At 47.2% G+C, this 16,224-nt stretch overlaps 1 protein-coding gene across 2 annotated transcripts in view; it reads left to right on the forward strand.

Moving 5' to 3' along the window:
- The window catches only part of gck (glucokinase (hexokinase 4)), a 73,616-nt gene that overhangs the window by 13,518 nt on the left and 43,874 nt on the right, over positions 1-16,224 (forward strand). Inside the window, exon 1 of one of the 2 annotated variants that reach the window (XM_073057221.1) lies at positions 1,735-2,611. The exons of the other annotated variant lie outside the window; for it this stretch is intronic. Within the exon in view, the coding sequence (XP_072913322.1) occupies positions 1,844-2,611 (768 nt within the window). The 5' untranslated portion in view covers positions 1,735-1,843. Of the gene's footprint in view, positions 1-1,734; positions 2,612-16,224 lie in introns of those variants that run through there. 2 annotated transcript variants of the gene reach the window in all.

The raw sequence follows: 16,224 nt of genomic DNA on the forward strand, positions 1-16,224 counted from the left end.
TGCTCCGTATGCAGTATGTGGGAGGTCAGGGTCAACACAGTTGTTCCTGATGACCACACCTGCAATAGGTGCATCCAGCTGCAGCTCCTATCAGACCGAGTTAGGGAAATGGAGCAGGAGCTGGATGAACTACGGATCATTCGGGAGGCAGAGGCAGAGATAGATAAGAGTTATCGGGAGGCAGTCACACCGAAAAGACAGGAGGTAGGCAAATGGGTGACAGTCAAGAGAGGCAGGGGGAGCAGACAGAGAGAGAAGAGCACCCCTGTGGCCGTTCCCATCAAAAATAAGTATACCGTTTTGGATACTGTTGGTGGGGATGACCTACCAGGAACAAGCTGCAGTGGTCCTGTCTCTGGCACTGAGGTTGGACCCGCGACTAGGAAGGGGAGGAGGGAAGAGAAGAGAGCGGTAGTGATAAGGGATTCTATAGTCAGGGGGGCGGATAGGAGATTTTGTGGGGAAGATCGGGAGTCTCGGATGGTATGTTGTTTCCCTGGTGCCGGGGTCCGAGACATCTCAGATCGGGTGCAGGTTATTCTCGAGAGGGAGGGCAAGAATCCAGATGTTGTGGTCCATGTAGGGACCAATGACGTGGGTAGGATGAGTGAGGGGGTCCTGCGTAGGGAGTTCAGGGAGTTAGGTGCGAAGCTGAAGAGCAGGACTTCCAGGGTAACAATCTCAGGATTGCTACCTGTGCCACGTGCGAGTGAGGCAAGGAACAGGAGGATTATAAAGATTAATACGTGGCTGAGAGGATGGTGCAAGAGGGAGGGCTTCAGGTTTGTAGATAATTGGGCCTTGTTCCAGGGAAGGTAGGATCTGTTCCGAAGGGACGGTTTACACCTGAACTGGAGCGGTACTAACATTCTTGCAGGGAAGTTTGCTAGAGCTTCTTGGGGGGGGTTTAAACTAAATTTGCAGGGGGCAGGGATCCAGAATGTGAGAGAGGATAGCGAGAGGAAGAATAAAGGACAGGTGGGGACTACACGGTTCCGGAATATTAAGTGTGTAGTAGAGGAAGGTGGGGCGGAACAAGTGATAGGGAGGACTCGTGTACAGAAGGATGGTCTGACGGAACATGGAGTTAAATGTGTTGAAAGAATAAGTAAATGTAGGAAGGACAACAAAATTCTAGGGGCGTATAGCCCGATGGGAGTTCGGGGAGCTGGGTTAAGCACAATAGGCAGCGATTCAAACAGAGAGAGGAGAAATGGGCTAAAAATTCTATATCTGAATGCACGAAGTGTCAGGAATAAGGCGGATGAGCTTGAAGCTCAGGTGCGAATGGGTAACTATGATGTTGTTGGGATAATTGGAGACATGGCTGCAGGGAGATCAGACCTGGGAAATGAATGTACAAGGGTATACGTGCTATCGTAGGGACAGAAATGTGGGCAGAGGGGGTGGGGTGGCCCTGTTGGTGAGGAATGAGATTCAGTCCTTTGCAAGGGGGGACATAAGGTCAGGAGAAGTAGAGTCTGTGTGGATAGAACTGAGGAACAGTAAGGGCAAAAGGACCCAAATGGGTGTTGTCTACAGGCCAGCAAACAGTAGCATGGATATTGGGTGCAAGTTGAACAGGGAGTTAACATTGGCATGTGGCAAAGGTAATGTCGCAGTAGTTATGGGAGATTTCAACATGCAGGTGAACTGGGCGAATCAGGTTGGTGCTGGATCACAGGATAGGGAGTTTGTAGAGTGCCTACGGGATGCATTCTTGGAACAGCTTGTACGAGAGCCGACCAGGGACAAGACTATTCTGGATTTAGTGTTATGTAATGAACAGGATTTGATAAGCGATCTCGCAGTAAAGGAGCCATTAGGAGGTAGTGATCACAATATGATAAGCTTTTATCTGCAATTTGAGAAGGATAGGGGCAGCTCAGAGGTGTCAGTGTTGCAGATGAACAGGGGAAACTATGGAGCCATGAGGGAGGAGCTGGCCAAAGTTGACTGGACGGATAGCCTAGCAGAAAAGACAGTGGAACAGCAATGGCAGGTATTCTTGGGAATAATGCACAAGGTGCAAAATCAGTTCATCCCCCAGAGAAGGAAGGATTCAAAGGGGGGAAAGGGGCCACAGTGGTTGACAAAGGAAGTCAGAGATTGCATAGCATTAAAAAAAAGGAAATATGACAGAGCTAAGGTGAGTGGGAGGACAGATGATTGGGAAGTTTTTAAGGAACAACAGAACTTAACTAAAAAGACAATACGGGGAGAAAAAATGAGGTACGAACGCAAGCTAGCCAGGAATATAAAGGAAGATAGCAAAAGCTTTCTTAGGTATGTGAAGAGAAAGAAGATAGTTAAGAACAATGTTGGGCCCTTGAAGAATGAATTGGGTGAAATTGTTATGGGAAACAGAGAAATGGCAGAAGAATTTAATGAGTACTTTAGATCTGTTTTCACTAAGGAAGACACAAGCAATCTCCCAGATGTATGGATGGGCCAAGGACATAGGGTAACAGAGGAAATGAAACAGATTGACATTCGGAAGGAAACGGTGATGAGAAGACTGATGGGACTGAAGGCTGACAAATCCCCAGGTCCAGATGGTCTGCACCCTAGGGTACTAAAGGAGGTGGCCCTGGAAATTGCGGATGCTTTGGTAATCATTTTCCAATGTTCCTTAGATTCAGGATCAGTCCCTGAGGATTGGAGAATGGCTAATGTTATCCCACTTTTTAAGAAAGGAGGGAGGGAGAAAACAGAGAACTATTGACCTGTCAGCCTGACATTGGTGGTGGGAAAGATGCTAGAGTCCATTATTAAGGATGAAATAGTGGCATATCTAGATAGCAGTGATAGGATTGGGCCGAGCCTGCATGGGTTTACCAAGGGTAAATCATGCTTGACTAATCTGTTGGAGTTTTTCGAGGATGTAACCAGGAAGTTAGATGGGGGAGATCCAGTGGATGTAGTGTACCTCGATTTTCAGAAGGCATTTGATAAGGTCCCACATAGAAGATTGGTGGGTAAAATCAAAGCTCAGGGCATCGGGGGGAAGGCATTGACATGGATAGAAAACTGGTTGGCAGATAGAAAGCAAAGGGTTGCGGTGAATGGGTGTTTCTTGGAATGGCAGGTGGTGACTAGTGGGGTGCCACAGGGCTCGGTATTGGGACCACAGCTGTTTACCATTTACGTTAACAATTTGGATGAAGGCATAGAAAATAACATCAGCAAATTTGCTGATGATACTAAGCTGGGTGGCAGTGTGACATGTGATGAGGATGTTAGGAGAATTCAGGGTGACTTGGATAGGCTGGGTGAGTGGGCAGATACTTGGCAGATGGCGTTTAATGTGAATAAGTGTGAGGTTATCCACTTTGGGAGTAAGAACAGGAAGGCAGATTATTATCTGAATGGTGTAGAGTTGGGTAAGGGAGAAATACAAAGAGATCTCGGAGTCCTTGTTCATCAGTCACTGAAGGTGAATGAGCAAGTGCAGCAGGCAGTGAAGAAGGCTAATGGAATGTTGGCCTTTATTACAAAGGGAATTGAGTACAAGAGCAAGGAAATCCTCTTGCATTTGTACAGAGCCCTGGTGAGACCACACCTGGAGTATTGTGTACAGTTTTGGTCTCCAGGGTTAAGGAAGGACATCCTGGCTGTAGAGGAAGTGCAGTGTAGATTCACAAGGTTAATTCCTGGGATGTCTGGACTGTCTTACGCAGAGAGGTTAGAGAGACTGGGCTTGTACACGCTGGAATTTAGGAGATTGAGAGGGGATCTGATTGAAACATATAAGATTATTAAGGGATTGGACAAGATAGAGGCAGGAAATATGTTCCAGATGCTGGGAGAGTCCAGTACCAGAGGGCATGGTTTGAGAATAAGGGGTAGGTCATTTGGGACAGAGTTAAGGAAAAACTTCTTCTCCCAGAGAGTTGTGGGGGTCTGGAATGCACTGCCTCGGAAGGTAGTGGAGGCCAATTCTCTGGATGCTTTCAAGAAGGAGCTAGATAGGTATCTTATGGATAGGGGAATCAAGGGATATGGGGACAAGGCAGGAACTGGGTATTGATAGGAATTGATCAGCCATGATCTCAGAATGGCGGTGCAGGCTCGAAGGGCCGAATGGTCTACTTCTGCACCTATTGTCTATTGTCTATTGACATGCCCTTTTCTCACTGTTACCGTCAGGGTGGAGGTACAGAATCCTGAAGGCACACACTCAGTGATTCAGGAACAGCTTCTTCCCCTCTGCCACCCGATTTCTGAATGGTCATTGAACCCATGAACACTACCTTTCATTTTTTAATATACAGTTATTGTTTTTTGCATTCTTTTAATCTACTCAATATACATATACTGTAATTTATTTACTTATTTATTATTATTTGTTTTCTCTTCTATATTATGTATTGCATTGAAATGATGCTGCTATGTTAACAAATTCCATGTCACATGCCAGTGATAATAAACCTGATTCTGACAAATCTTTATCTGACAGCAGCCAGCCCTCACTCTGGGGTGACTGCTGTCTATTGATGGCAGTGTATCAGTCCAACGGTGGATCCTCTACCCGTAAGCATGCTTGCCCTTGCTGGTTGGGGTGTTGAGTATAAAGGCTGGGAAGTTATGTTGCAGCTGTACAGAACTGTGGTTAGGCTGTACCGTGTGTACTTACACGGACAATGTGGAGGCTTTGGAGAGGGTGCAGAAGAGTTTCACCAGGATGTTGCCAGGTTTAGAGGCTATGAGCGAAAAGCAGAAGTTGGAAAAACTTGAGTCATTCTGAGTTTCAGAGGATGACGGGAGACCTGACAGAAGTGTATAAAGCAGTTCAGGACAGGAGGTGCCAGAAGCGGTGTAGCAAAATGTCCTGCCAGAGGGTTTCAGCCCGAAATGTTGACTGTGCTCTTTTCCACAGATGCTGCCTAGGCCGCTGAGCTCTTTCAGCATTGTATGTGTGGGTAGTGCAGTGTCCATTCTGGTTGTGGACTGGTCTTCCCTGTCAGTGCTGCCCTCCAGTGTTCGATGGTGGAAAGACAAGCTGCATCATGTGCACGTGCTCGGCTGCAGACTGCTGAGAACTGCTTGTTCTTGCCAATAACACCCATGCACCATCAATTTACAGAACATGCACTGTGGGACCTGGGGCTTTATGTTTTTCTGTGACCGTATGTTTACTTGCTAGCCTATATGTGCTATATGTCAGTGATCCCTCATGCATGTGCGAGGCCCCCTTGTATATGCGTGTGCGAGGCACCCGGTATGGGAGTGTCGTGAGGAGTCTGTGTAGGGCTTGGTGTGCGCGGTGTCAGGTGGGTATACACCTCGGTGGGTACAGGGTTCATAGTTACCGTGGAGTGTTCGGGGTAGTGGTCTGCTGCTCCTGCGGGCGCCAGGTCGCGGACGGAGACCGTGTCCTCCCGCCCATCAGGTAAGACCACGTAGGCATACTGGGGGTTCGCTTGTAGTAGGTGAACCCTCTCGACCAGCGGGGAGTATTTATTGCTCCGCGCATGTTTCCGGAGCAGCACTGGCCCTGGGGATGTCAGCCAAGCCGGTAGGGTGGTCCCAGTGGCAGACTTCCTGGGAAAAGAAAAGAGTCGCTCATGAGGGGTGGCATTGGTGGACGTACATAACAGAGAGCGGATGGAGTGGAGTGCCTCGGGGAGGACCTCCTGCCATCGAGAGACCGGCAACCCCTTTGACTTAAGGGCTAAAAGTGTGGCCTTCCACACTGTGGCATTCTCCCTCTCCACCTGTCCATTTCCCCAGGGATTATAGCTCGTGGTCCTACTAGTAGCAATGCCCCTAGCCAGCAGGTACTGGCGCAGCTCATCACTCATAAAGGAGGACCCTCTATCACTGTGGATATAGCAGGGATATCTGAACAGAGTGAAGAGCTGGCGCAGGGCTTTTATGACAGACGTGGCAGTGGTGTCGGGGCAGGGGATGGCAAAGGGGAACTGCGAGTACTCGTCGATAATGTTGAGAAAGTAGACATTGTGGTCGGTGGAGGGAAGGGGGCCCTTAAAGTCAACACTCAATCACTCAAAGGGGTGGGTGGCCTTGATAAGTTGTGCCTTTTCAGGACGGTAGAAGTGCGGTTTGCACTCAGTGCAGACTTGGCAGTCCCTGGTCATCGTCCTGATGTCCTCAAGGGAGTAAAGCAGGTTCCGGGCTTTCACGAAATGGTAAAATCGGGTGACCCCCAGGTGGCAAAGATCTGCATAGAGGGCGTATAGCTGGTTGAGCTGTGCGCTGGTACACGCTAGCCCCCTGATAGGGCATCAGGGGGCTCATTGAGCCTTCCAGGTCGGTACAGGATATCATAGATGTAGGTGGAGAGTTCTATTCTCCACCGCAAAATTTTATCATTTTTGATTTTGCCCCGCTGTTGGTTGCTGAACATGAGCGCTGGTCAGTCAGCAAGGTGAACCTTTTGCCGGCGAGATAGTGCCTCCAGCGCCTAAGAGCTTCCACTATGGCCTGGGCTTCTTTCTCCACCGCGGAGTGCCGAATTTCAGGGCCTTGAAGGGTACGAGAGAAGAATGCTACTGGCCTGCCTGCCTGATTGAGGGTAGCAGCCAGTGCGAAGTCGGAGGCATCACTCTCTACTTGGAAGGGAATGGTCTCATCCACCGCCTGCATCGTTGCTTTGGCAATGTCCTCTTTAATGCTGAAGGCCGCGCGGGAAATGTGGTGGACTTGACCAGGGGGCGGGCCTTGTCTGCGTAATGGGGGACCCATTGGGCGTAATAGGAAAAGAAGCCCAGGCACCGTCTGAGGGCTCTGAGGGTGGTGGGAAGAGGGAGTTCTAACAGGGGGTGCATACGGTCAGGATCAGGGCCAATGACCCCGTTCTCCACGACATACCCAAGGATAGCGAGTTGGGTGGTTCCGAACACACACTTGTCCCTGTTATAGGTAAGGTTCAGAGCTTTGGCCACTTGGAAAAATCGTTGGAGGTTGGTGTTGTGATCCGGCCAGTCGTGACCGCAGATGGTGATGTTATCCAGATATGGAAATGTGGCCTTCAGTTGGCACTGGTCCACCATCCGGTCCATTTCCCTCTGGAAGACAGGGACACCATTTGTGACACCGAAGGGGATGCGCAGGAAGTGATAGAGCCTGCCGCCCGCCTCAAAGGCGGTGTAGGGGCGGTCCTCCGGGCGGATGGGGAGCTGATGGTAAGCAGATTTCAGATCTATGGTCGAGTACACCTTGTACTGAGCTATCTGTTTGACCATATCCGCGATGCAGGGTAGGGGGTACGCGTCAAGCTGCGTGAACCTATTGATGGTCTGGCTATAGTCCACGACCATCCTATTTTTCTGCCCTGTCCAAACAACGACCACCTGGGCCCTCCAAGGACTTGTGCTTGGCTCAATGATCCCCTCCCTGAGCACCCGCTGCACCTCCGACTGAACGAAGGCCCTGTCCCCCGTGCTGTACCTCCTGCTTTTAGTTGCCACAGGTTTACAGTCAGGTGTCAGGTTGGCGAACAGCAGTGGGGGAGGGATCTTGAGGGTGGAGAGGCTGCAAGTGGTGTCAGTAGTGCAGCTGTCGGCATGGTGCTGGGTGGGATGTGTGGGTTGGTGTGTGTGTGTGGTCAGTAGTGGGGTATATGATGAAGTCCCACAAAACTGAGGATTCCTGACAGTGAGTGGTGGGAGGGGCCCGTCATATGCCATTGTCACACTTTTTAGGTGGCTCTGGAAGTCCAGCCCCAATAGCACAGGCGCACACAGTTGAGGCATGACCAGTAGCGCAAAGTCCCGATATTTTGTGCCCTGCACCACCAATGTCGCTACACAACCCCCCCAGATGTCTGTGGAATGCGACCCAGAAGCCATGTTGACCCTCTGGCTTACCGGCTGTGTCACGAGTCCGCAGCGTTGCACCATGTCTGGGTGAATAAAACTCTCAGTGCTGCCCGTGTCAAACAGGCAGCTAGTCCTGTGCCCCTCCACCAGGATGTCCATCATTGACCTTGCGAGCTGGTCTGGAGCTTTGGTCGAGGGTTACGGAGGCCAGAGTTGAATTGCCGTCTTGATGCCTGGTAAGCACCCGTGGGTTGGAGGCGGGGCGAGGTGGCGCCGACAAAGATGGCGACCCCCATGCCTTGCACGCGGTGCTGCCCGACCCCGCTTGTGGTTTAGACTTACAGACCTTGGCGAAATGGCCCTTCTTTCCGCAGCTGGAGCAGGTAGCTTCTCGAGCCGGGCAGCGTTTTCGGGGGTGCTTTTCGAGTCCAAGCTGAGGTCGATTGGCCGGGTGGTGGGGTCTGTGGCGTCCATGGGGTCGGCGGGAGATCGCGCGCCTGGACAGCATCAGCGTTGTGCAGAGCAGCCTCCAGCGTGTCGGCCAGCTCGATCGCCGAGCGTAAGGTAAGATCGGCATTTTCCAGCAGCCGCTGGTGCACGTACACTGACCTGATCCCCGTAACGAAGGCGTCTCGTACCAGGCGCTCCGCATGCTGTTCCGCCATCAGTCCCCTGCAGTCGCAGGCCCGCATGAGTGTCTGTAGGGCCCGGACAAACTCAGCGCTCGACTCTCTGGCCCGCTGCCGCCACGTCGCTAAGCGATGTCTTGCGTAGACGGTGTTCACCGGCCGCAGGTACTGTCTTTTGAGGGCGTCCAGTGCCCCTTGGTAGGTTGGCAGGTTCCTGATAAGGGAGAATACCTTTGGACTGACTCTGGAGAGGAGGATTTTGTGCATGATAGCAGGCTCAGTCACGGGAATCTCTTCCAGGTATGATTGGAAGCATGCAAGCCAGAGTTCAAAGGCAATGGCTGCTTCTGGGGCTTGAGGATCAATGTCCAATTTTTCCGGATGTAAAATACTTTCCATGTTTTAAAATTCCAGCTAATAAAATTGATGCACCATCAATAACTCTCAGAGACGTGAGTCAAGGTAGGCTTTTATTAGCTGGAAGAAAGCACCGTCAGCAGCAAGAGCCCACCACACAACATCCTGGAGACTGAGGGAGGAGCAGTGCCTCCAATCGCCTTTATACAGGGGTCTGTGGGAGGAGCCACAGGAGCAGTCAGCAGGGGGTGGTGTGTCCGGACAGGTATATGTAGTTCACCACAAGTACCTCTTGAAAGATCATTACTAATGTCTCCAAAATCTCTTCAGCTACCTTTCAGAACCCTGATACCAGAAACCCGTGGTATCTTCTTTTATATTATCGGCTAGCTTCCCTTCATACTTTATTTCTTTTCTCCTTATGGCTTTTTGTTGCCTTTGTTGGTTTTTAAAAGCTTCCCAATCTTCTAACCTCCCACTAATTTTTGCTATATTATATGCCCTCTCTTTTGCTTTTATGCCGTCTTTGACTTCCCTTATCAGCCTTGGGTGCCGTTCCTTTGGAATGCTTCTTCATCTTTGGGATGCATCTATTCTGCACCAGAACTGCCCCAGAAACTCCAACCATTGCTGTTCTGCCATCCTCCCTGGTAGTGTTCCTTTCCAATCAACTTTGACAGGCTCCTCTTTCATGCTCCTGTAATTCCTTTTACTCCACTGTAATACTGATACATCGGATTTTAACTCCTCCTTCTCAAACTGTGGGGTGAATTCTATCATATTATGATGATTCCTTTGCCTTAAGCACTCTAGTCAAATCTGTTTCATTACACAACATTCAATTCAGAATTGTCCTTCCGCTAGTGAAGCTGCTCTAAAAAGCCATTCATACATATTCTACAAATAGCCTCTCGTGATCTGGCACCAACCTCTTTTCCCTAGTTTACCTGCATTTTGAAATCCCCCAAGACAGTCGTAAAATTGGCCTCATTACATGCTTTTCTACCTCTTATTGTAATTCATATCCTACATTCTGGCTATTGTTTGGAGGCCTGTATATAACTCCCATCAGGGTCTTTTTACCCTTGCAGTTTCTCAACTCCACCCGCAATGATTCTACATCTTCCAATCCTATGCACTTCCTTCTAATGATTTGATTTCATCTTTTTACCAACAGAACCACTCCACCCCCTCTGCCTGTCCTTTCGATACAATATGTATGCTTTGATGTTAAAGCTTACCACTATGATTTTCTTCCAACCATGACTCTAGTACAGTCGGCCCTCCTTATCCGTGGGGGATTGGTTCCGGGAACCCCGCAGATACCAAAAAACATGGATGCTCAAGTCCCTTATATAAAATGGCATATAACCTACGCACATTCTCCCGTATACTTTAAATCATCTCTAGATTACTTATAATACCTAATACAATGTAAATGCTATATAAATAGTTATACTGTATTGTTTAGGGAATAATGACAAGAAAAAGAAGTCTGTACACGTTCAGTACAGATGCAACCATCGTACTCTTCTGGGAATGCTGATGCCACCTTGGCATCAACCGATCCTGATTCTCCTGTGATCTTTAAATTCTTGAGGCTGTAGTGCTTTACGTAGCTAGCCAGCCATTCCTTACTAGCCTTAAACTCCTTCCTCTCACTCACAACACAAGTAGCAAATGAACGAGGTGTGAGGCAAACAATGCTCAACTTCCGGGTTTTCCCGATTCGCAGTTGGTTGAATCCGCACATGCGGAACCCGCAGATAAGGAGGACTGACTCTATACCCACAACGCCATACCTGCCAATCTCTACATGATCATCTATTTTATTCCGTATACTACATGCATTCAAATATAACACCTTCAGTTCTGTTTTGTCACTCTTTTCTATTTTGCTCACATGTTACACTTCAACTCATCCCACTGACTAATTCTGCCCTCTCTTCTGCCTGTTCTTCCTCACAGTGTCACTACATAATGCATCGACTAATATATCAACTGCCCTATCTTCAACCCTAGAGTTCTAGTTCCTATTCCGCTATCCTATTATTCTTACAATTATCTGCAATCTCTCTACATATCTGCTGTCCTAATTTGCACTGACTACTGAGAGTTCTATAATGCAGTCCCATAAAAGTCATATGCTCTAATTGTTTCTAGGTTTTACTGATGTAGCATCACTGGACAATCCCTTAAGAATATTCTCTCTAAGAACTTATTATGTCTTCCCTCGTCAAAGAGGCAACTCCCCTTCATCTCTAACCTGGACTTCATCATGCTGCACAATCAAGAGAAAATCTGTAGATACTGTCTATCTGAGCAACACACACAAAATGCTGGAGGAACTCAGCAGGCCAGGCAGCATCTATGGAAAAAAGTACAGTCAACGTTTTGGGCCGAAACGCTTCAGTAGGACTGGAGAAAAATAGCTGAGGAGTAGATTTGAAAGGTTGGGGGGAGGGGAGGGAGAAGCACTAGGCGATAGGTGAGACTTGGAGGGGTAGAGATGAAGCAAAGAGCTAGGAAGTTCATTGATGAAAGAGACAGAAGACTGTTTGAGAAGAGGTGTTTGAGAAGGTGAAGCATTTGTTTCGCTTGTAAGGATGATTGCCAGGAGGGAGATCAGTGAGGAGGAAAGAATGGACAAGGGAATGATAATTATCTTTGCAAGCAGAACAAGTGCTTTACCTGCCCCTACACCTCCTCCCTCACTACCATTCAGGGCCCTAACAGTCCTTCCAGGCAAGGCAACACTTCACCTGTGAGTCTGTTGGGGTCATATGCTGTGTTCAGTGCTCCCGGTGTGACCTCTTGTGAGACCGGACGTAGATTGGGAAATTGCTTCACCGAGCATCTATGCTCCGTCTGCCAGACCAAGCATGATGTCCCAGTGGCCACCCATTTTAATTCCACTTCCCATTCTGATATGTTCATCCATGGCCTCCTACAGTATGGGGATAAGGCCACACTTAGATTGGAGGATCAACACCTTATATTCTGTTATGGTAGCTTCCAACTTAATGGCATGAACATCAATTTCTCAAACTTACAGTAATGCCTCCAACCACCCCCCCTTCATAATTTCTCATCCCCTTGTTCCTCTCTCATGTTATCTCCTTGCCCACCCATCGCCTTCCTCTGGTGTTCCAAATCTCCAAACTGCGTCCCCCCCCACTTCTTCTTTCTTCCATGGACTTCTGTCTCGTTCACCAATCAACTTCTTAGCTCTTTGCTTCATCGGCCCTCCCTCCAAATTTCACCTATCACCTGGCATTTCTCTCTCCCCTCCCCCACCTTTCAAATCTACTCCTCAGCCTTTTCCTCCAGTCCTGCCGAAGCCTTTTGCCCCTGTATTTTTTTCCATAGATGCTGCCTGGCCTACTGAGTTCCTCCAGAATTTTGTGTGTGTTGCTTCATCATGCCTGTAGCCTGTACCTACAGTATCCTAGAACATTGAACTGCCAGTGGTGCCTTCTCTTGGCCTTGTTTCTGTTATGGCAGTTCCTAGAGCAAATGTACAACCTGAGTTTGACTTCCTTACCTGTTAAACCTCTTGTATTAAAATAAGTGTAGTTTAAAGCCTTTCATCTCTCATTGCTGTGTCCCTGGCTATTTGTCTACTAAACTTGCTTTGGCTGACAGTATTTACTCCCAATTTCTCATCTGCCCCATGATGCACCATCAATAACTCTTGGAGACGGGAGGCAAAAGGTAGGCTTTTATTAGCTGCAAGGAACGACCACACAACATCCTGGAGACTGAGGGAGGAGCAGTGCCTCCAACCACCTTTATACAGCGGTCTGTGGGAGGAGCCACAGGAGCAGTCAGCAGAGGGGCGTATCCAGACAGGTATATGTAGTTCACCACACCCCATTATTGGTCAGGGTCCCAGCTCCCTGCCAGACTAGTTTAAACTAACAAACCTAACAAACTAGTTTAAACTAATAAACTGGTTCCCTTCCAGTTTAAGTCCATGCTGTCTCTTGTTTGTACAGGTTACTTCTGCCCCAGAAGGGGCCCCAATGATTCAAGATCTGAATCCCCGCATCCTGTATCAGCTTCTCAGCCACACATTCATCTGGACTATCTTTCTATTTCTGCCTTCACAAGCACTTGTAATTCAGAGATCACTACCTTCGAAGTCCTACTTTTTAATCTCTTTCCTAACTCCCTATATTCATTCAGCTTGTGTTGTTTGTACCAGTATATATCAAGTAGATGCTAATATCTCCCTACACCATGCTTCAGATTCAAAGGATTGAACCAATAGCATTTTTCAATTTCCTTTTCACCAGGTGGTGTAAAATCTCTGGGACCATTTATTGGATTTGTGGCAGGGCTCATACGATTCATTGGTGCAAAGAGGTGACAAACATCTTTAGGCCTTTGCTTATACACCATACTTTACAATAGTGTCTGAATTTTATCGTGGGATTAGAAATTATGCAGCAATTAAAGATTCATGACAGATGAAAGAGGACTGGTGAAATGCTATTACCGTACTAACATTAGTATGTACCACTTGCAGGTTTTATAAATAAATTAAATCTCCTGCAGCTTTGACCGCTGTGTAAGGTAACAATTTCATTTCTATAGTAATGCTCTAATATTGTGATATTGAACCTAATAACACTTTTAAGTTTGATAAATGTAGTATTTAGGCTTATAATTGTAACAAGGAACCCATAGGTAATATCTGATTCGAAGAGACATAAAGTGGCATGCAAATCTGTTACTGATATCTATGAATAGTTGCAATTCAGTATGTATCCTGCATGCACTAGGTTTTAATTTGTTTTTGTACACTTAATGCATTCCTATAATATCTACAATAAACAGAATTTTGTCTAGAGTCATGAAAGGCACTGAAAGATTTTTCATATTTTTTTGAAGCAAAGGCAAAAGCGTTGGCAGAAATCTCACATAACAAAGTAACAACACTGATGTACTTGGTGTAGTAAGTCGCTGTAGTTATGATATCTTGCTGTATTTCCAATATGGTAAACCAATTGCTGACACGGTGGTCAGCAGCACAGGAGCGCCGCAGGGAACCGTACTCTCTCCGGTCCTGTTCACCCTGTACACATCAGACTTCCAATATAACTCGGAGTCCTGCCATGTGCAGAAGTTCGCTGATGACACGGCCATAGTGGGGTGTGACAGGAATGGACAGGAGGAGGAGTATAGGAAACTGATACAGGACTTTGTGATATGGTGCAACTCAAACTACCTGCGTCTCAATATCACCAAGACCAAGGAGATGGTGGTGGACTTAAGGAGATCTAGGCCTCATATGGAGCCAGTGATCATTAATGGAGAATGTGTGGAGCAGGTTAAGACCTACAAGTATCTGGGAGTACAGTTAGACGAGAAGCTAGACTGGACTGCCAACACAGATGCCTTGTGCAGGAAGGCACAGAGTCGACTGTACTTCCTAAGAAGGTTGGCGTCATTCAATGTCTGTAGTGAGATGCTGAAGATGTTCTATAGGTCAGTTGTGGAGAGCGCCCTCTTCTTTGTGGTGGCGTGTTGGGGAGGAAGCATTAAGAAGAGGGACGCCTCACGTCTTGATAAGCTGGTGAGGAAGGCGGGCTCTGTCGTGGGCAAAGTACTGGAGAGTTTAACATCGGTAGCTGAGCGAAGGGCGCTGAGTAGGCTACGGTCAATTATGGATAACTCTGAACATCCTCTACATAGCACCATCCAGAGACAGAGAAGCAGTTTCAGCGACAGGTTACTATCGATGCAATGCTCCTCAGACAGGATGAAGAGGTCAATACTCCCCAATGCCATTAGGCTTTACAATTCTACCGCCAGGACTTAAGAACTTTTTAAAAGCTATTATTAATGCTTTTTGAGATAGTGATTTAGATGCATATCATATTTTTTACTGAGTTAAGTATTGTATGTAATTAGTTTTGCTACAACAAGTGTATGGGACATTGGAAAAAAAGTTGAATTTCCCCATGGGGATGAATAAAGTATCTATCTATCTATCTATCTATCTATCTATCTATCTATCTATCTATCAATTAATGTAGTCAAGTTCAGTCTTTCAACACCTGGTGTATTGTACAGAGATTTAGTCTCTTGCATTGGAGGCTCTTGAATGAAGGGTCACAGTTTGATTCTTGAGTTGAAGGGCAGTCATGGGAACAGAAGGTGAGTAACTGATTTGAATTTAGAAGACTCAGAGGTGATCTTACCAAAACATGTATGATTCTGAGGGGTCTTGAGCACATGGATGCCAAGAGGATATTTCCTCTTCAGAAGAATCTAGAACTAGAGAGTTACACGTTCAGTCTGGAGATGAGGAGGAATTTGATCCAGACGTAGTAAGTTTTTGGAATAGTCTGTCCCTGTGAATTGTGGAGTTTCAATCATTGGAGTAAATCCAAGGCAGAGATAGGGCATAGGTTTAGCATAAGGGACATGGGGGAATTTGAGGAAGAACCTTTTCACCCAGAGGATGGTTGGAATCTGGAATGCACTGCCTGAGCAGGTCTCATACATATATGAAGTATCTGGAGGAGCAGTTAAATCATCAAAGCATAGGAGTCTACAGATCAAATGCTGGTAAGTGGAATGGGTGTAGATAGGAGCTAATGACAAACTGCTGGAGCAGCATTTGTGGGGGCAAGCAATTGTTGATGATTCAGTTTGGGACCCTACACTGGGATATGCAGCATCTCAACCCTTTCATTAGCAATTCCTTTCCCACCACAGATGCTACCAGACCTGCCGAACTTCTCCAGCATTTTTTTGTACCGGGGTCTCCTTTTAGAATGCAGATGACGAGGAATTTCTTTAGCCAGAGAGTGGTGAATCTGTGGAGTTTTTTGCCACAGGCAGCTGTGGAGGCCAAGTCTTTTTGTACGTATATTTAAGGCTGAGGTTGATAGATTCTTGATTGGTATACAGGGGGAAGGCAGGAAATTGGGGCTGAGAGGAAAAATGGATCAGCCATGAGCAGACTTGATGGAGCAATTGACCTAATTCTGCTTCTGTATCTTATGATCTTATTCCAGCACCTGCAGTTTCTTAGAACATAGAAGAGGAACAGGCCCTTCAGCCAATGATGTTGTACAAAACTAATTAAACTTGTAATTAAATACTTAACTGAACTAATCCCTTCTGCCTACACAATGTCTGTAATCATTCTGCACATTCCTGTGCCTATCTAAAGAGCCTCTTAAATGCCTCTATCATATTTACCATCTGTGGCAAACATTCCAGGCACCCACCACTCTGTCTGTACAAGACCTGTGCAATATATCTCCTGTTAACTCGCTCCCTCTCACCTGAAGTTATTTATTCATTCATTTAGTGATACAGCATAGAGTAGGCCCTTCAAGCTACACTACTCCAGCAACTCCCAACAAACCCTAATGATTAACCCTAGCCTAATCATGGGACAATTTACAATGACCAATTAACCTGCCCGGTATGTC

The sequence above is a fragment of the Hemitrygon akajei genome, chromosome 1 (genome assembly GCF_048418815.1).
Source record: "Hemitrygon akajei chromosome 1, sHemAka1.3, whole genome shotgun sequence".
Lineage (NCBI taxonomy): Eukaryota > Metazoa > Chordata > Chondrichthyes > Myliobatiformes > Dasyatidae > Hemitrygon > Hemitrygon akajei.